The sequence below is a fragment of the Dermacentor silvarum genome, chromosome 8 (assembly GCF_013339745.2).
Source record: "Dermacentor silvarum isolate Dsil-2018 chromosome 8, BIME_Dsil_1.4, whole genome shotgun sequence".
Classification (NCBI taxonomy): domain Eukaryota; kingdom Metazoa; phylum Arthropoda; class Arachnida; order Ixodida; family Ixodidae; genus Dermacentor; species Dermacentor silvarum.
In genome coordinates, this window is record NC_051161.1 from 79068195 (window position 1) to 79088774 (window position 20580).

The 20580-nt window shown below is 43.9% G+C and overlaps 1 protein-coding gene across 11 annotated transcripts in view; it reads right to left on the bottom strand.

Moving 5' to 3' along the window:
• Positions 1–20580, bottom strand: part of LOC119461475 (mitogen-activated protein kinase kinase kinase 15-like) — a 110421-nt gene that overhangs the window by 22091 nt on the left and 67750 nt on the right. For 4 of the 11 annotated variants that reach the window (XM_037722800.2, XM_037722794.2, XM_049673067.1 and 1 more), the window contains 9 exons: positions 18520–18600; positions 16352–16517; positions 13453–13515; positions 11744–11822; positions 10930–11009; positions 9248–9353; positions 6728–6866; positions 6249–6347; positions 1830–1912 (listed from right to left, as the gene is read on the bottom strand). In XM_037722800.2, coding sequence (XP_037578728.1) covers positions 1830–1912; positions 6249–6347; positions 6728–6866; positions 9248–9353; positions 10930–11009; positions 11744–11822; positions 13453–13515; positions 16352–16517; positions 18520–18600 — 896 coding nt within the window. The remainder of the gene's footprint in view (positions 1–1829; positions 1913–6248; positions 6348–6727; positions 6867–9247; positions 9354–10929; positions 11010–11743; positions 11823–13452; positions 13516–16351; positions 16518–18519; positions 18601–20580) is intronic. The other 7 variants (XM_049673069.1, XM_037722797.2, XM_037722802.2 and 4 more) reach the window with 4 other exon arrangements.

The following is a 20580-nucleotide window of genomic DNA, read 5'->3' on the forward strand; positions in this document are numbered from 1 at the left end:
CCTCGCACGCACGCACACGTGCGCTCGCTCTCGCCTCGCAGCCGCCGTGAATTCGAGCGTACCAAGCATGACACCGCCGCTTCGCATTCCGTCGCGGTGGAGAAGGTGCTTCTGGTTGCTGCTCGCGCAAAAATGACAAAATTTGGGGCGAAATCTCTAGGTTGTCGACGGGGAAAATTCGTTATTTCAAGGGGGTCTCCCGCTGCCACTTCATTATGTAGAGGTCTCAAATACATGTGCTTCTATGGAGTAGCGGCAGGGAATAAAAAAACTGTTATATCCAGGAATTCGTAATATGGAGGTTCGTTATAAGTAGGTTTAACTGTAGTAGCACAGATGACGAGTCAGACCATGTGGCCAGCACCCGAAACTAGGGTCGTTTTGACCAAACAATCTGCCTCCTGCATCTCTTAGGTACAAATTCACTGGATTGTTTGTATGTTATGCAATAAAGTTGCATTTCAGCAACTTGCATTTCATTTTTCATGTATATGCAAATAAAGGTTGCACTATCTCATAATTTCGACAGACAAATAAATCCACAATGTCTTTTGCAAATTTTTTCAACAAGGGCAGTAAAAGCGTAAAATCGGCACATGAATTATCATCAGTCTTCAATACCGTATTTACTCTATTGTAACGCGAGTTTTTTCCCAGATTTTTGTTACCTGAAGTTGGTCCTCGCGGTACAATCGCATATCGAAATTCAAGTTGTCTAAAAAGTGCTATTCACAGAGAGCAATTCACAGAGAGCGAACGCACGGCAGAGCGCAAACGCGAAGTCTTCCGTAGTGAGAAAGGTCGTGGGGGGATGGGAGGGAGGGAGCGGAGGCGACGTTTAGCTGTGGCACCAAATGCGTATCTTGCGACCGGGCGCAAGGGGAACTGGCGACTCAATTTCCCACGCGAAAGGAGGAAAGCCGGAAGGCAGCGCGGGAGGGAGGGGGCGCAGCTGCGGGCTGTCGCACGCACCGTATTTTGAAAGCGACCTCTACACGGCTTTTACCTTTGCACGCACTGTGCTTTCGCCGCTCAGTTTCCGTTCAAGCGCGCTTGCTCACATTAGCGTTTTGACAGCGGTTGTGCACGGTCATCGATTGTGGTCTATTCATGTTTGCTTGTGCGCGCTGACACCACGCTTGTTAATTCAGTTACTAAGCGAATGTGTCCAAGTTTACACATCCTATAAAACTACTGTCCTTACTCCTCTGTACTAATTTGCTCTGTACTCTCAGTACTAATTTGCTATCACAATTGATGCTTCGGCTTTCAGGCGAAACTGCAACTTTTTCATGCATCTGGTGGTCTCGCCTTACTTTAGCGGTTTTTTTCTTTTTTTGCTGGACGCAACAAAAAGTCACCCCTCGCGTTACTTTCGCGGTTTTATTTTTTCTTGGTGGACGCAATGAAAAGTCAGCCCTCGCGTTACAATCGTGGTCGCGTTACAATCGAGTAAATACGGTATTTCCGATAGCATTTAAGGGGTTAACAACTGCGCAAGTGTGCTTGTAATTTAGCACTATTCCCGTGATATGTAGAGGCACAGCAAGCTACCGCCAGGCCATAAAAATTGCCAGGAAACCCCTTAGTAGCCTGTCGGAGGCACCATGCTTGCTTTTTTATCGCACAGACCAGATCATGAATTTTCTTCTGTCGATACGGGCATGTACGTCTATAACGGATATCACACATAGCGAAGGTATTTTAGTGCTGGATGTGACTTCCTAATGAAGTGGTTAAACTGTATAGAAATAGCTGAAACAATTAATGATGCTTTCAGCACACATGAAACCTGCGCAAAGTTTGCAAAATCCAGATGCAAATCTTACCGGAAGGAACGGATGACGATGGACCTGATATCGTCACGCTCGACTCTCTGCTACCCGGGTGCACGAACCTGTTCTGGTTTAGGCTGGACAAGAAAGGGATGGGTAGAGGGCAAAAACGGCAATGAGACAGGACTGACCGCTCCAACTATGACAAGTAAAACAATGTAGAAAAATAAAAAGCAGGACACGAACTGTTCGATACAAGCACAGCATTAAAAGCAAATGATGCACTACAGATCTCGTGACAGCATCTTAGAGGTGTAAAAGATGCATACGTAGATCCATCACATTGATTTGATTTCAAGAAAAACAGTATATCACAAAAACTGTTCGGCCAATAGCCTAAGCTAGTAGAGGCCCGTAATCACATACATTGGCAGCTCAAGTTAACAGGCATGATAAAGACTCAAGTTAATAGAAATAAGCAAGAAAGTAAATGTAAGATGTGTGGAATTATATTTTTCTGAACAAGAAGCATTTCACTACAACTGTGAAGTTCCCAGCCATTTCAGTGTCAAGTGGCAGTGTATTCCATATTTTAACACGAAAGTGTTTTCTCCCGGGCTTCACGACTGATTTCTGGCAACGGATGTAACGTCTGCCATCTGGGAGTGGTGAGTCGAAGAGCTGCAACATGACACTAGAGAGTGCTTCAGTAGTCGCAGCGCAGCGGAGATTCCAGTGCGGTGTAGCCATAGAATAAAGAACCAAGTGTAAACGGCTTCGTGACTTTGTAAACTCTTCATTTTCAACGAAGTACTGTGTAATAAATAATTAAATAAACATTATTAAATGTGTCCGACGGCAGGATTCGAACCCAGGACCTCTAGTACAGAGGCCCGATATTGAAACCATTGCGCCACGGACACATGCACTGACACGCAGCTTAGAACGCTGTTATCAATTTCTTGTGGGCAAGTCAGCGTGTTAAGAAACCTGGCGCATTTCAACTCCGTTCGCGAACAGGACGCCGGGCACGAAGCAAACATGGAAAGCGGTCGCCATCCCGCAAATTGTGCGCCGTTCGCTGCAGCGGACCGCGAGTTCATCAAGCAAACGTGCAACAGCTTCTGTGAAGACACGTTTCACTTTGTTGTTCTACCAATTTCTATGAAAGAGGGATCAACCATATTTTTTTCCCTTATAATATTGCAACAAACGTTTACCATAGACGTTACGAGTGGCAGGGAGATTAAAATTCAGGTTGTTTGCACTTTTAGTGCTAGATGTTGGTATAATAAACAAGCTTATTGGCCAGTGGGCAGCTGCTTATGATGTCATGCATGATACTAAACATTATATCAAGGCTGCTTATAGCACGAAAAAGAAAGTTACTGCCATGTACATTCACAGTACAAGGTTATTGTGAAGTCTAAATGTGCAGCTTGTTAAAAGATCTTTATATATGCAGACCTGGGAACATTAAAATATGAAAAAATACTACAGTTGAAGCCAAAAAATGCTAAAGCTTGATGAAATATACTAAAATCTGTTTGGTTACTCAACATGCTGAATGTTTACTTGAAGATTCATTGACTTGGTTCTGTAGGGATGCTGTGAACAGAGACACTGCATTATACAGACTGATAATTTTTAAGTTTTAGAGATATTTTAAAAATCGCCTGTGGCAGATAGCATAACTCTAGTCCTTGAAGTGGATTATTCAAATAGGTGGACATTTCTTGCGCAAGAAATCAAAACACATTCAAATAATGAACAAAAATTCACTAATTAACTTTCTAATTAATTTCTTCACAGCACATAATGCAATTTAAGAATTGTAGCTGGTGCGTTTACAAGGCGTATCCCCTTAGAATGAATTTTCAGGGTGACACCAGTTTTGAGATCACGTCCACTGCAGGACGAAGGCCTCTCCCTGCGATCTCCAATTACCCCTGTCTTGAGCCTGCTGATGCCAATTTCCCCCTGCAAATTTCCTACATTCATCACCCCACCTAGTTTTTTGCCGTCCTCTACTATGCTTCCCTTGGCACCCATTCTGTAACTATAATGGTCCACCGGCTATCTACCCTACGCATTACATGGTTTGCCCAGCTCCATTTATTTCTCTTAATATCAACTAAAATATCCTCTATACCTATTTGCTCTCTGATCCACACTGCTCTCTTCCCGTCTCTTAACGTTATGCCTAACATTTTTCGTTCCATCGCTCTTTGCGCGGTCCTTTACTTGTTCTCGAACTTCTTTGTAAATCTCTCTGAAGCTAAAGAATGAGTGATGTTACGGTGTACTGAATACCAATCATGTTCTCAGTTTAATATTGGACCTGTGTTTTATGGAAATTTTTTAATGCATAGAAAGTTTTGATTTCCAGTTTTCTTACAAAAAACAGAAGGGCTTTCCCTTCTCTATGGGAGGTGGGTTATCGTAAGGCAATCTACACGACACACGAAAGTGCAGACTGTGCATCATGCGACTTGATCACCGCTCCACGTATAGGTATCGCTGGTGCTGTGCGAGTCCGACAGGTGTCGGCGCCAACGGTAGAGCTGGCACCTTTAGTTTCTCAGTTTCAGCATCATTTGCCACTTGTCAAAGATGTGAAAGAATCACGGGAAATTTGTGCATCGATTCTGCGCAAACTGTGTCGATTCAGCACGAAACCACACCTTTATTTATCCATGCCCGACGAAGCAGCGGCAAGCACCGATTAGGCCTAATGGCTTAGGCAGTGTGGCCATGACGAAAATTCGCCACTGGCTGATGTGGTAGCTGGCCACAAGCCGCCACGGAATGCTTGCTGCTAATATGTTTGTAGGGTTGGCCCATTGCGAGATCATGCATATGGGTTAGATTGACAACTATGTTGAAGTGGCATTAAGTTAATATTAACTCTGCGTATCCAACACGATGCCGGCAGAGGCTCCACGGCGCACGCGACTGTGGCACTTCGTGGGTCTCTACACCTAATATATTGAATATTTGAAAAATCTAATCATAGATATTTGATTTGCGAATCGAATTATTCGAACAAGCTCTATTCGATTCAGTGATACTTTAGTATTTGGAAACCCATACTACAAACCCTTAATGAACGCCTCTGGCTGCCCTCTTTGATAGTTTTTTTTTTTTATATACAGTAGAACCCCGCTGTAACGTTTTTCACGGGACCATAAAAAAAAAAAAACGTAAGAGCCGGGAAACGCAAGAGCCAGGAAACAGGAAAAATTGAGAAATGGGAGTAGTGTTGAACTGCACACAATATTTTAATTCTTACGTGCGACAAAAAGTAGTTTCGCCCGACAGCCGAAGTATCGATTGCGATGAGCTATACACAGTAAGAATAGTAGTTTTATCGTCTGTATAAACTTGTAAACATTCGGTTATTAACTAATTAACAAACACGGTGTCAGCGCCCACAGGCAAACATGAACACATCACACTCGATTAGCGCGGACACGCGCAGTTAAGCGCCGCTGCAGAAGCGAGCGAAGTGACCTTCGTGCTGTTGTCTATCGCTTCAACCCAAATTGAGCGCCGAGAACACGCAGCACACACAAAGCCACGAGCCGCCGACGCACCTACACTGCGTAGAATCTGCCCCCACGCAGATCGCTTTCAAGATACGGCCCGCGGGACCGCGCGCCGCCGCGCAGTATGATGCCAGAGCACAACGCTGCCCGCTATCCCCCCCCCCCCCCCCCCTTGCTCCCTCGCTGGTGCCTCGAGCGCAACGGTAGGAGGCGCGCTTCTTCCCTGCTTTTCTTTCGCGCGCGAGACGCGGTCGTCGGCTCCCCTCTCACGCTTTCACTCGCACATTCAGCATACGGCCGCGCGGCTTCCCTCGCAAGCTTTTACTCGCACATTCAGCATACGGCGCGCGGCGACGTATGCTGTATGTGCGAGTGAAAGCGTGCGAGGGGAGCCGACGACTGCGTCTCGCGCGCGAAAGAAAGCATACGGCGCGCAGCGACGGCGTTATCGCACTTGGACTTTATACGGAACATCTATGAGCCAAAACCAATTTTAGGGCCGCAACGCGTCATAGACATCAACTTTAGATAGCAAAAGCGGATATCAAAGGCCATACTTTTGCTGGCGGAAACCGAAAATACGAAAATACGAAAATACGTAATAAATGTCGCCCCCAGCACTTCGGGCGGCCAATGCCATCGTCAAGCAACCAAGCCAAACGACATGAAAAGTCAAAATGGCCGCTCGGGCCGGCGCGGTGTGGCAGTTCGCAACGTATGATGCGGGAACGGTCCCACAGTTGCGACGTAACAGCGGGGTTACCAATGCATTGGGTTCTATGGGAGCTGTGCCGGGACCGGCCGAAAACGACGTAACAGCCGGGAAAACGCAGCACCCGGGAACGTAACAGCGGGGTTCTACTGTACATGCAACAATTCTGCACAAGGACAGATGACAATAAATGCTAGTGATGGCAGTACCTACCAGCCCTCCACAAAGCTTCGCTGTTGTGAGCGACTGTCCAGAAGTTTTCTGAGCAAGTCCTGGTACAGCTGCTCACTCATCTGGATGGCATCGATGACTCTGCAGAGGGACGACAAAAAGAGAGAAAAAAAAAGAACCATGCAGACTATGACAGGAAAATTTTAAAGTAGAACACCGTGAAATTACTCGGAAGTGCCATGTCACGTCTCTAAAGGCAGTAGAAACTCTGATCTAAGAGTAAGAGCCAAAATGTGTGCGTGTGTGACTGAAAACTAATCTGCAGCTGGAAGTAAGAACTTGTGTCCATCTACCTTTTTTGTCATCTGCCTTTTTGCTGTTGTGTCGTGTTTGGTACAACTGGCTATCACTGGACGAAGCAGCAGCAAGAGGAGAGCAGTGTCTGTGGAGTTCTAGAGTTGACACATGCATGTAATGCCAGAGTTTGCACGCAACGTCACGAGAGGGCAGGCCCGACTGACCGTTGGGTCTCCTCCGAAGGGAGGCCGAGGGCCAGCTGCTTTTGTGCAGCCACACTGCGGGACTTGCTGGAGTTGATGGTAGACACGCCTGAGGTGGACTCAGCATCCTCGATGTCGTTGTCCTCTTGGTCTTCCTGACCTGCAAGTAAGCAACATGCCTTCCTGATGAAACTCGTGGTGCTCAGACGTAATGCAGGAGCTTGCAGTAATTGAATTTCAGATGAGTTGAAACTTTGCCTCATTCAAACAAATCTCCGCATTTCCGTTGGCCTGCTTTGTTTTCAGTACAATGGGATGCACACCTGAAAAGGAACGCTAATAGTACATGCATACAACGGCTGGCTCCATGAACGACTGTTTTCCAGCCTGCCCTGCTGCAAAGAGAATCATCCGCACGACGGATAAGGTGAGCAAATGACAGAGCTAAAAAAGATATTACTACTTTCTACCTCGCACTCTTCATAAATGCTAGTGGTAGACTGTTTCGAGAACATCATCAAGAGGGAAGTCATGAAGAATAATGGTTCACAGCAATGACTGTTGTTGTTCCGAAATAGATTAGTACCACTATTTCTTCCCTCAAAAACAGTCTTGTTGGAAAAAAGGCAGTACCTGTTGCCAGATTCTTCTTTTTAAAACTATTCTCATAATTTTTTTAGAAGGTTGATCACTACAGGAGGAAACGAAGATCGGCCTTCATTTTTTAAAACTTTGTGCCGATACCTTGTACCGGCATGTCATAGAAAAACCATAGCTTTCAAAGCATTTTGTTGTATTTGCGCTAATTAAACAAGGAGAAGGGAACCAGAGGGCTCGATTTTTTAAGACAATGGCCATGAAAGCCAACAGGCAATGAAGCCAAGGAAAGCAAAGGGGTAATTAGCTGCAGGTGAAACTGAAAATGTAGAAAATAATGACAAAAAGGAAAAGTGGACTAAACAATAACTTGTTGCCCGTGGGAGACAAACCCACAAACTGCGCATTACCCATGCGTTGCACTACCAATTGTGCTACAGAGATGGCCATCGATCTGCGCACTAACTTGGGTATTTATCTGTACTAGAGCAAACCCTGAGAGTGCTAGCCAGTGCCCCCCAGGGTCATGGCGTGTGGATGTGGAACATCCTTTTTTGCCGAATGACATCACGTAACACGTGAACTTAGAAGACTGGGCATGTAGCTAATAAACCCTCGTATGCTACCTACAACGGCATCAAGGTTGCCAGATTTGAGACCATCGTTATGAAAGAAATGAGGAAAAGAGAAGGAGAGGGGCATAACTTTTAAATTAACTGGAATATGCCTGTCCTGTGTGGGACCCGTTTCACAAGGTACATATTGGTTCACTTGAGCGTATTCAGTCTATTGCAGCCAGATTTGCTCTGGGGAAGTATGATCGGTACGAAAGTTCTAGAGACATGAAAAGAGACCTTAAGTGGCAATCTTTAAAAGAGCGAAGATGTAATCGTAATCTTAGACTTAAGTTTTTTTATTCAATTTATAAGAAGCAAACACGAATCAATGCTTCAGATTATCTACGACCGGCGAATTATCAGTCCTCCCGTTTGGATCACAAATTTAAAGTTCGGCCATACACCCCCAGGACCAATCTCTAAAAATTCATTTTTCTCCAAAACAATTTTCAAATGGAATTTATTGCCACCAAATTGCGGCTTTATTTTATGAATGTTTGTGCCCCCCCCCCGCAATAATGCAAACAAAGGCGCTGTGGGTAATGTCGGAAAAAAAAAAAAAATCACAGCCCTAAAAGCCAACAGGCAATGAAACCAAGGAAAGCATAGGGGTAATTAGCTATGCTTGCAATCGAAGATATAGAAGATAATGAGGAAAAGGAAGAATGAAAGTGAATGAAAAGATAGCTTGTCGTTGATGGGTTTGTCTCCCGCTGGCGACAAATTATCTTTTCGTTCACTTTCATTTTTCCTTGGCAGAGGTAGTGGTAATGTTTATGCGTTTTTTTTTTTTTCAAAGTTATATCCCAACAAATTTCGAAGTGATATTTCAACAACTCCTTTATATACAATTTTTTTTCTCCTTTTGGGCTTGTCCCAAGCCTGAACGACTTACAAAATGTGACAGAAGACTTGTTTTAAGCACTGTGCGTTCCAAAATGAATGATTGAGGGCGCAACATTCTTCGATTTTTTTTTTATTTATAGGATGATTCTTTTAGTTCTCATTTTCATGAGATCACTGTACAACAGGCCTCTAGACGGTGAACAACTAGTTGAATAACTAATTCAGAAAAAGTCGCACTGGAAAAGTCCTGAACTGCACTCATCCTAGGACACACATGGGATGAGGCTTTGAGAGTTTTGTTACAAGCAGCCGTGATGTTATAGGGATACCTCCATTCGAAGCTCATAACTGCATAGTACAGTAAAAAAAGAAGCCAAAACAACTTAAGGCTGCCAGTGTTATTGTTTTGTGACCATTCCTACAAGAGAAGAAATATTACTAGAAATTCAATTCTCAAACGTTCAAAAGGAATGGCTCTTACCACAAGACAGGATTTCACTGGCCATTTGAGCCGCGTTCATGACAAGAGCGTCCAAGGCGAACATCCAATGTGGTTTGATACTCTGGTTCCGGAGCACTTCATTCACCTGCACATTATAACGCTCAATAAGGCAGGAGACATGCAGAATATGCAAGAGCTCAGGTCACAACATCACAGGCATCAAGGAAGCAAAATGTAAGGTGGGAAGACGAGTCTCAACCAATAAGCGGATAGGTTTCTCTAGACAAGCCTAACAAGTACAATACCTGGCTTGTCAATAAAATGCATAGAATGAATGTAACATTTAGCCTGATAAGTTTACGTAAATATATAACCCGTCTTAACTAAAAATATACTGCGTACAGGTGCAAGAAAAGTCTGGAGACCATAAATGTCACGAAAAAATGCATAGGGTATTTCAGTTTTATTGCGACAGCAATTATATGGACACTGAAGGCGAAATTCCGCCGTCGTGGCCGCCGGGATGTTTTGGAGACGTATTCTCGGAAGATCACTTCCGGCGATAATATCGCTTTCGTGTCACGTACTGCACAATCAGCCAATCAGCTCGTCCGGTTTTGCTCAACCAGCCCATAAGTGCGCATTGAAAGTGATGTCGTCGAAAGCGACCGTCGAAGAATACGTCCCCTGTATAAAGCCCAAATGCGATATCATTGCGCCTACACGCCATAAGCTACAGGTGCAAGCAAAAGCTTGCAAAGACGAGCCGAGAAGGACGGTAGCTTGATGCGGCGATGTCTTCTCGCCCTTGCAAGGAGAAAGGTGAGGAGGGTGCACGCAGTCATCTCACGCGCACAACGCACACAAGGGAAGAGACGTGCCCGAGATAGAAAGGGGGGGGGTTAGTGTGCATCTCGTCTACTCCAGCTGCTGCTGCTGAGCGTGGCCGCGCGTGTCCTATCTTGGAGGCAATGTGCGTTAGGTTCGAATGCTAGCCGACCGGAGATAGCTGATGGCTTCATGTGCACCCCATTATCGCGCGAGAGGCAGCACAACGGAGAATGCGCTCGCCACTGCTGCCACTCTTCATCATTCTGGCAGCGTGTGTCCGTGATCATCGAGTGAGATGTGTTCATGTTTGCCTGTGCGCGTGTGACAAAGTGCCTGTTGCTGACAATGCCAATGTGACGGGCTAGGGCACGCTGATTTCAAAGCAATGAAACAATAAAATATTGGCAATTGAGTGGTGCTTCTAGAGAGAAGAGGCCGTACAGGTGCCCTCCTTCAACTGGAACAACCTCTTTATAGATTATTCTCTGTAAATAGGTCGGTAAATCCACTAAAGATGAGATAATTTCGTCTTCACAAAACTTCTAGTAAAAATTCGATACTTTCAAACACTTTATCAAAGAGCTGTTGCATTATATCTGGGCTATTTTGGCCTGCTAAATAGCGTAAGGTTAGCACTGATGCCTTCAAATGGTAACCTCGTCGTTTAATGTTCCATTCATAAAAATGTTTGCACCGGTGAAAAAAAAGCAACGACCGACGCGCATGCAATGCCACAGAGTAAGCAGGCGCCGCGAGCACACACAGCGCCCCTGACGGCAGCGCCACTGCGGCGGGATCGCGCATCCCGGCAAGCTAGGAGCGGCTGGTTTTCACACCTCCTAATTGTAGGAAGTGTGAACTGCCACTAAATATCATTGGCACATACTTACTGCACTCTGGAAAAGGTACAAGGCTACTGCGAGCTGGTTGAGGGCCTTGTGGTCGTGGTTGACTTCTTGCTTCAACTTTCCTGCGCATACAAAAGAAGTGTAAGCATTGACTGGAAAGGCTGACAGCACGCTGGCAAGATGGAAGAAATGCTGTATTTTTGCAGGTGAATAAGACAAAGGGGTTCGCAGGATGGAGGCTTGATTTGATCAACAGAAGGTGAACAAGGGAAGGGTCAGTCTTGGGAGTTTTCAGCCTGGTCTTCTTGTCAATGAAGACAACTCATCTTGTCGAAACAGCATCATTTCACTAAAGAGGAGAACTATACTAACTGTCCTTCTTGAAGGTATTCGGCTAGAACGCCTTGACAGTGCGCGAACCCTGTGGATGTAGCAGTTCTTGCTGAGTTGGCACATACTTCTGGATAAACAAAGAATCAGTGAAGAAGATCGTTCACAAGGAAAGAAGTGGACAGTGCGAGCCCTAGACTAACAACTGCGATAATTCTTGGAGAAACTTCCACAGAAAAAAGTTGTGCATGTACAACACTGTTCTGATACTGTCTTTGTTCTCTTTTGTCTCGAATTTTGACACTGTTTGATGCCAATCTGGTACTGTTTTTGTTCTCTCTTGTTCCAAATAATGTTGTGCGAATGCAGTTTTTATCAGTGGAAGTTTCTTCACGAACAAACATAGTTGTAAGCTTAGGTGTTGGTCCTGCCCACTTCCCTTGTGAATGAGTTGTTTTCACTAGTTTCCTCTTCAGAACTGTAGAATTAACTCACAAGGAAATGACACAAATCGAAGTGTGCTTACCAATAATGTGCTGGAGGCCAGTCTTATTCTGCTCTGGGATGTAGTTCTTGAAGCCATCAATGAGGGCTAGAAGTTGCTCCTGTAGATAGGAACATGTCTTAGGTTGCCACACAATGTCACACATGACAAAGACACTCTTATAACAATGATTCCCCAAGGACGCTCAGCCAGACGTGGCATAAAGAAACAAAGCAAAGAAAGGACACAACATAATATGGACAGTTTGCAAACTCAGTTCACAGTTCCAATAAAAGTACATCAAGTCGAATCCGGTTATAACGAACAGATTTATACGCTTAAAGTAGTTTGACATAGCAGGTAATTCCATGTACCCAACCTTGCCCATAACGAACTTCAATGAACTTTTGCGATGCATTTTTTATACATGAATTTCTTAACTGTTGTGGAGAAAAGAAGCAAGGAAAGAATCCATTTATTGAAAACCAAACTCTGAGTAATAGGCAACAATTTTTTCCTCTGCGTTGAACTAGTTTGTTTCTCAGCGTCATTGAGAATGGTGATGAATCTTAAAGTGCAACGTTCTGTAGACCTGCTCTAGTGCACTTCGCTCAGTGTCGGCACAGTACAGGCCCAGCACATCCACCACAAAGAACATGCTCAAAAAGCATACTATGTTCTACTACTGCAGTCTTGCAAAAAATTTTACACCCTTCAAGCTCCGATAAATTATGAGCACATACAACTTGTATTTGGATTGTACACTGCAGCTTTAGTATAATTAGAACTGAACATCAGTGAAACATAACTGTAATTCCAAATTTGTCTGATAATAATGTTTGCGAAAAAAAAACTGTGTGCTGCACCTCAACACCCAGAAAGCTAATTCGGGTGTGTTAATCGAAGTGTTTCGCATACAGTGTACTTGAAAAACACTGCCTGCCACTGTAGAAGTTTACTTGATATAACGCATTCCTAACAGTGAAGGTCAATCTGGCAACTTTGATGCCCTGGGGTAGCATACAAGGGTTTATTGATTAGTTGCGTCCTCTTTAAGTTCATGTACTACATGAAGCCTGCGGTAAAAAAGGCATTCCACATCCACCCCCATGGAAGGAGTGGCACTGGCTAAAACTCCCAGGGCTAAACCTAGAACGCATGCCCACCTACACCCAGAAAAATGGATGGGTCGCCTTGTAGCTCAATTGGTAGAGCAACTGCACCCTCGATGCACAAAAAGAGGGTTTCTCTCCCACTGGCGGCCAATCGCTTTTTTGTCCGCTTCAACTTCTTTTTTCCTTATTTCGATATTTCAATTCAAAGAACAGTTCATTTCCCTTACGGTCTCCTTGGCTTCCTTGTCTGTTGGCTTTATGTAGCAGTAATTAAAAAAAAGAAAACAAGCCCCTTGGTTCTTCTTATTCTTCTTGCTCAATCCTGGCAGAAATCGTAAAATAAGAAAACACTCCACATGTGTCCATACCATACCGGTGCATATGCTGCATACTGACGGCATTCTAAATGTGGTTACGGTAGTTCCTTTAGTGCTTATCGCTCTGAGGTGTAATTTTGGCATGCAAAGGTTAAGGTAAAGAAAGAAACTGTACTACTTTTCATCAGGCGCTCACATGCACACACTGTGGTTGTTACATGTTAGGTGTTTTTTTTCCCCAGTATTTTCCCATGGCTTCTAATGCAACTATTGAAGCTGCCAGCTCAGTTCAAAGCAAGGCAAAAGAGTAACAGCTTACCTTTGTAATGACCAGGTCATCACCACTGTCCTGCTGCAGCTTGTTCATCCATATGTCACAGATCTGATGAGCAGAAACAGGGAAAAAGGCATGCGTTCACCCTTAAATGGCAATGATCCTGTTGACTACAGCCATAACCACTTTACCTGCTAATGGTCATCAAATGGACACTGATGAGAGGCAAACTGATTCATTTTGAAATGGTACATTACTACTAAAAATCTATTACCTGTACTTTTTTTTTGGCAGCAAATGGCTGACCATAAGCAAAGAATTAGCAATAAAAGGAAAAGACTCTCTATGACACCGCACCAGACTGTAAGAGTGTCTCAATAACATTTCCATGAGTGCTTAGGCTTGCACATATTACGATGGAGTATTACGGATGGATATTACATTGGACCTTAACAAACTTTCTCTTCATTCTTGGGGGCCCAAGCGAGTTTCCCAAACAAACTCAGCTTACCATCTCACAACTTTCTTGCGCACCTGACAACTACACAGAAACCAGCTTCCAGCCATTGTCCATCTCTCAGAGACCTGAGTTGCACAATGGCAGCTCAAGGCAATGTTCAGCTGCGTTGAAAAGAAAAGCTAGAAAAGTGTTGAAAGCACTGGCAACAGGAATTCTGGGTAACTGTTCACGGTAAGTGAAGGTGCTATTCGAGGCTGGCAATAACAAGGGAGTGAGCTCCTTATGCATGGTAAGGGTGTGTTATACATTTTAGAAGTGCAGGATCTCGAGTATTCTGAACAAGAATGCCTCTGGCCAGCGTTATCAAACAAGCAGTTGTACATGGATGGTGAAACTGACAGTTAATAAGCAGCAGCACAGGGCACATAACGTTTTTGCAGTGTTCCTTGGTCCCACTATATGCCTACTACGTATTTTTAATTTTTTGCTGTCAACAAGACATTCAGCCAACCCTAGCAAACTGTGATTGTTCTTCTGGTACAAATTCTGTAAACAAAACAAAGACACTGGGAACCATTTGAAAAGTGCTCAATAAGCAGTTAGCCATCGATCTAAACAAGTGCCACAACATAAAAAAGTTAATGTCTTAGATGTGCCATCATAGTTTTGAGTAGAGGTGGGCGAATGTAAACTTTTTTGAATACACATCAAATACGAATAGGTAGATTGAATATCAAGTTGAATATTCAATAGCCAAATGCAGATGCATATATTTACAGCAGGGATGTTTATTTCGGTATAATTAGGCATGACACCAGTACTTACTAGCGCAAAAAAAAAGTTAACTATCAAAGACAAAGGATCATGTTTTAATTGTAAGGTCATTAATTGACATTTTAAAAATGCACGAATAACCCCTCAACATTTTCAAAGCCTAAGAGCAAACACACTTTCCAAGAATCAATGCCTGCTTATATACACCTTTACAAAAACGCTGAATAAATGGTTGCAAAAAAAAAGATCAAGAGTTGCGGAAAAAAAAACAAAAACAAGAAGGACTTGTGTACCGTAGACACGTCGATACGCCTGTAGCGTAAAAGATATAACTGCTACACGATGACACTGCAAAAAAGACTAATTGACAGACTACAAGCAAAAATCAGTGGTTGTCATGTAGGCTTTCACTGCGAAACTGTTAACAAAGCTTGCAATACTCATTTCGTTTGCAAATTGCTTAGAAAAGTGTAGTAATTGTCTCACTTCTGATAACTTGCAATACTTTGCTTAGCAGAAAAGAGTAACCAGACTTGTAACAGTCGATTGTTGAGAAATACTTGGTCAGTTCCAATATTCGAAAATACCGAATAGTTTATTTTCAAATGCGAATACAAATAGTGCATAATATTAGATTCGTATTCGAAACTTTGAATATTCAACCATCCTTAGTTTTGAGGCATCAACGTCGTAATGATCTATAATTTTCACTGAATGGAAGTGCTTGCTTATTGTATTTGGTGATATTCCTTGTGATGACCTTTCTTGACGGATGCACAAAAGTATTTAGCAAGCCTAGCATATTCTGAATGCTGTTCTAGTGAAGTTGTTCTCAGGCAACAATGACACTGCTAAGAACACATTGGCACAGAACACAGCTCTGATATAAAACATATTTCTGTGAGGTCAAACTAAGCACTCTGCTACATAGTGCCACTTGTGTCAACCTCATCCCTGTCATGTGCAAGTTCCTTACTTTACATAAGAGGTGACTACTAAGTAGCAGTCCTCATAATTCACTTTCTTGCAATGTTAGTCGTTACTGGTTCTTTCCGCCCTCAACGTATCCGTACATCCACCAGGCCTCACTAACATGACCTCCAGTATTTCTTCAGGTGGCTATATGGAGGCTTTCTTAAATGTTCTTTCAACACTCATAGCAGTAATAAAGTCCTAACAGCAGCGATAAGTTCTGGCACAAGCTAATTTCTTTCAAAGTGACACTGTCACCGCAGAACAGGATTCTATGGTAGATAGTGTAAGCAGTATGCCTGAAGTAAAAAAATTATCCCAAAGTCAACCAGTGAGACAAAAAAGCAGCTCAGAAGCATGCGTGAATCTTTTAAACAATGCAACTATACTAAAGTTGAATGAACAATAAGTGCACACTAACTATATCACACACATTCATTGCTTCAAGCCCGTCTGTGAAAAAAAAAAAGAAGTACTATATGAAAGGCTACCACAGAAGAACCACAGTGTCAACATTAACAGAGAAAGCCGAAGGTTCCTCACCTGGCTTTCACACAGCAACAAGGTAATTATAGTGAGAAATCATAGGAAAGATGTATAAACATTACGGCAAAGGAAAAGTGGGGGAACGGCTATCACTGTTAATGGTGGCAGAAAGGGTCCGCTCAGGAACGAATTTTCTAACACGTAGTTTACTTAGTAGCACTGGAGGAAAAGGTGATGGTGCAGCCCACACACCGTGCTGCCGTCTTCTTCGAGCACGCGCAGAATGGTCTGCCGTCGCTGCGAATCCTTTTTGAGGAGGTAGAAGCCGCCCGACTCCTGGTCCACGGACGAACCGTCCACGGGTGGGCTCAGGAGGCCAGAGCTGCAGCGTCGCATGCCGCCCTCCGACGTTTCAGAGCTGCGTCCCAGCCAGCCAACGCGGCTTTATCCACCTTAACTAGGCAATGCTCGCATTCACTCATTAAGACTCATTTTTCTCCAGGGAAGGCTTCAGTTTTGTCCCCAAGTTGGTTAAACAGAGGCCGAGGAAACAAGAATAGCCTAGGCATCCAGGCTTTACTTTATCACTGGTTCTCTCGCAATGAAGTTTCTCCCACATTGAATTTTTTTCTAGCTTTTTTTTTGTTGGCACCAAAGTAACCTTTGGTGACAACATTTCACTTAGCGGAGCTTGCAGCTATAGCTTTGGGGAACTGCATGCTTTAAGTAATCTATTTAAGGGTCTCAAGGAGCAGTCGCTTACTGCAGCTTACATTGCGCTCTTAATTGCTGGACTTCATGCTAGGTCAGATAAGATTAGGTCAAAAGCAAAGGCCAGAGTGTGAGAGCACTCCATTGCACATGAAAACAACGAGACCACACAGTACACATCTTACCTTTGTGAACATTTGAATGCTATGCGCATTTGTGCTGTGTAGCATGTAAGCAGGGGGGTTGGTATCACACACAGCAAGACTGGTAGCTTACAATTATCATACAATATGGGATCAACACAATTGTGCCTCATAACTGCAATCAGTTCTGAAATGCCATACTTCAGGTACACCTGAACTGACTTTAGACAATACGCATACATTTAATTATTGTCATTTTTGTGAAACAGAGGAATGGGACGGCAGACGGAATGAACGGTGGCAACTAATTGCGCCACTGCCCTCAAGCAAACCGTGTGGGCCTCTCATTGCATTTTGGGCCTTTGTTGTCCTCATCTGTTGGCAATGTAAAATCATTCAGAGGTGATGTGAATCTCCTAATACATACTACACACTGCCTTACCAAGAAGGGTCACACAACAGGGCTTTTATGTACATTTTGGTTTCAACATATCGACACTAGTTGTCAGCAGCAGTGCTACTGTTTGCGGTCCTGTCCCAGTACCTGCTAAATCAGTAGCGCTAGCATGTTTCGTACCAGCTAAAGCTCTCTAATTACACATGCCCTGCCATTACCATAAGGAAGTCAATCAGCTGGCTAATTAAGCTCTGGCCCTGCACACAGTGCAGTTCCCCCATGAGCTCATGACTAATCTAAAGCAGAAAACCTATGTTAACAAGCCAAATGAACTACAATGTCCTACACTGACAAAGCACATGCCAAGCCCACTAAGACAACCTGACAGACTACAAGCACTATGGACAAGCATGATAGACATGCTCAAAGGACATACAGTTACTTCTTAAAGTGAATGTGCTTGACAGCACTTGCACTTGACAGCATTCAAAACTTCAGAGAAATAAACGTTGCTGATTGCCACTGCAACAAGGCACAATACTTTACGAGACAATACTTGGCCCCTGAAGCAGACAAGAAATGTTTGACGCAGGGGGTCCCAAACACTCACAGGCAAACAACTGTATGCAGAGGTGACCACAATCCCACAAAGTAAAACTTTAAATGTACTACTGACAAGTCACATAGTATTTTGCTCATAGGAAAGCTCTTTGGCCTGCTTGTTAAAAAAATAAAAAATAAAGATGGAAGATTTGTCTTGAACTACATGGGTACTAAACGACAGCTGACTGACACAACATAGCCCAAGAGCACACATAAAGTCAGCACTAAAAGAATTTGTAATCCTGTTTAGGTATGTGCCTGTTGCACCTGTATAAGCCTTCAGTATTGTTACCCATCTCAGCCTTACTTAGATATATCAATTTGACACATCAATGTTCATTTATTACACCTAAAATAATGCAAATAATGCTAAGAACTGTTTTCAACTGCAAAGCAGCTTCAGTTAGCACTTGGAACTTTCTTGACCAATACCAATTGAGTCTCAAAGGTCCTTCATTCTAATTACAGATAAAAACACCAGCAGCGGCAGCAAAGCAATTATTGCTTGGAGACATTTGTCACAAAGAAAGAACAAAAAAAAACGTTTGCAAAAACAACTACGTTACCCAAAGGAAAATGTTGAGGGTGACCGTGGGATCGCGTCCGTCGGACTTGTGGCCGTTGCGGAGCTAAGAAGAAAGGACGTCCTAGATTCAGGAGGGGCAGAGGCCAGCGTGTTTTTATTTTTTTTTGCCATCATGGAACAGCGGGAAAAAAGTTCGAGAGAGCAGAGAGAAACAAACAGGACATACAGGCACCGAAGGCATGGTGCGGTCACGAGAAACGACAGAGGGAGGAAGAACAGAAAAGAAGAGGCAAGACAAAGAAAAAAAAAAAATGAAACACAGCAGTGTTAGGGGAATCCGCATGCAAAAAAAAAAAAAAAAAAACACACCAGCCCCACGTCCGAAAAGCACTGCGAAATCAGTTAGAGCCACCTAGAAGCCCACTACATCAGCACACTTTACGATGCGGAATCTACAGGTCGCAGTGGCCAGCGCGCAGCTAAAAGCACGGAGAAAAACCTAGGCCAACACTGACTTCAGACACTTTCCTTCTTTTCTGCCAAGCAGAATGATGGAACGTTTAGGCTCCTCATGCACGTGCAGCAATGCTGTATCACTCTCACATGGAGACATAGCTAGCAGCATAATCAGTGAGAGTTGTCTTTAAAGAGCCCCTAAACCAGCTCTAACATTTTGAACGCATTTTAAATTAATGGAGGAATACATCTTCATTTCAAGAAAGGAGACAGCTCTCAGCCACTGTTGGAGATTATGTAGGAAAGGTGTCTAGGTTAGGGGATTGTCAGGTAAAGAGCATCTTCGTCTCGGTGTTTGTTTTTCCGGCCTGAGTGAACTTTTGTCCTTCTTCCTAGACGCATGCTCAATTCGGTCACTCTCGCATAGGCTAGTCAAGCTCTCGTTCCCCACTTGAAACAGGCCACTCTGACTACTGTATGTCGCAATGGCTTCTTGTGCCTGAAGGTTAGAATGTATTAGATTTGCTAAAGTTGTCCTGTCACCGTGTAGTAAGTGTTGGATGTCGAATCTTCCTTGCGAGAGAGCTGCACAGCTCCAATAAGGTCTAAATCTGCTCTGCATGACTCCTGACAATGTCCGCACTCAGGTACAAGTGTCAGCAGTGATTGCTTGTCATTCTTGATGCCATTGGTCGAGCATTAGCGGTATGTAAGCAGTAGTGGCCATGACTTTGTTCAATTAAAAAACCTCTTGCAGGGCAAGTAAGCTCACTGTTGTCATAAGCCCAACACTTGCACGGGTGTAGGTTCTAATAGTCTGTTTGGTGTCTGCTTTCATTTTCATGCGAACATAATGCATCAGTGCTCTGCTAGGAGAACCTTCGCACCACAAGTATAAATTTTTGTCAGCCAGCTTTGGTGATTAAATGGGGTGTAGGGTGGTGTATGCGCAGTCAAGCCTACACGCTTGTGCAGCGATCGTATGTGAAACTGCATTTCCCTTGTCCGTGCCAATGTGCCCCAATGCCCATAGGATTTCGACATTAATTCCGTTGTAATGTATTTTCTTCAACTTTTTTTCTGGAGCCCTTGGCCACAACATCTCCAGCGGTTGGGAGTGTTAGTTTAGCCTTTGCTTCATGCGAGCTCGTGAGGATCCAACATCTCCAGCGGTTGGGAGTGTTTAGCCTCTGCTTCGTATGAGCCCGTGAGGATCCGATAGTTACTTGGTACACTCTGCTCTGCAATGTCTCCCAAGTCAATGGGAATGGTCTTGACTGCTCCCCATATGGCCAAATATTCTGCGGGTAATGCTGCACCTCCGAAAAATTGACAAGTATGATAGCCATTACGTTGGGGTGCAGACGTTACATTTCACATATCGATTTTCACATACATAGCGACGATTATCTTTAGTGAACATGGCAGCGGTATGTGCCGCTCGAAGGCCACAAATTTAGGAAACGATTCCGAGCTCCTTTTCAGGCTTTTCTGGTCTATTCTTCATACACCGTGACGCCAGCAGCGCCCTGTGTGTGATGTCACCAGGGTGAAAGCTGTCAATCAGTCAGTCAATGAAGGATGATAGCACCAACGTGATAAGAGCCGGCTGTGTGTTCCAAGAAGGAAGGGGGGGGGGGGGGCG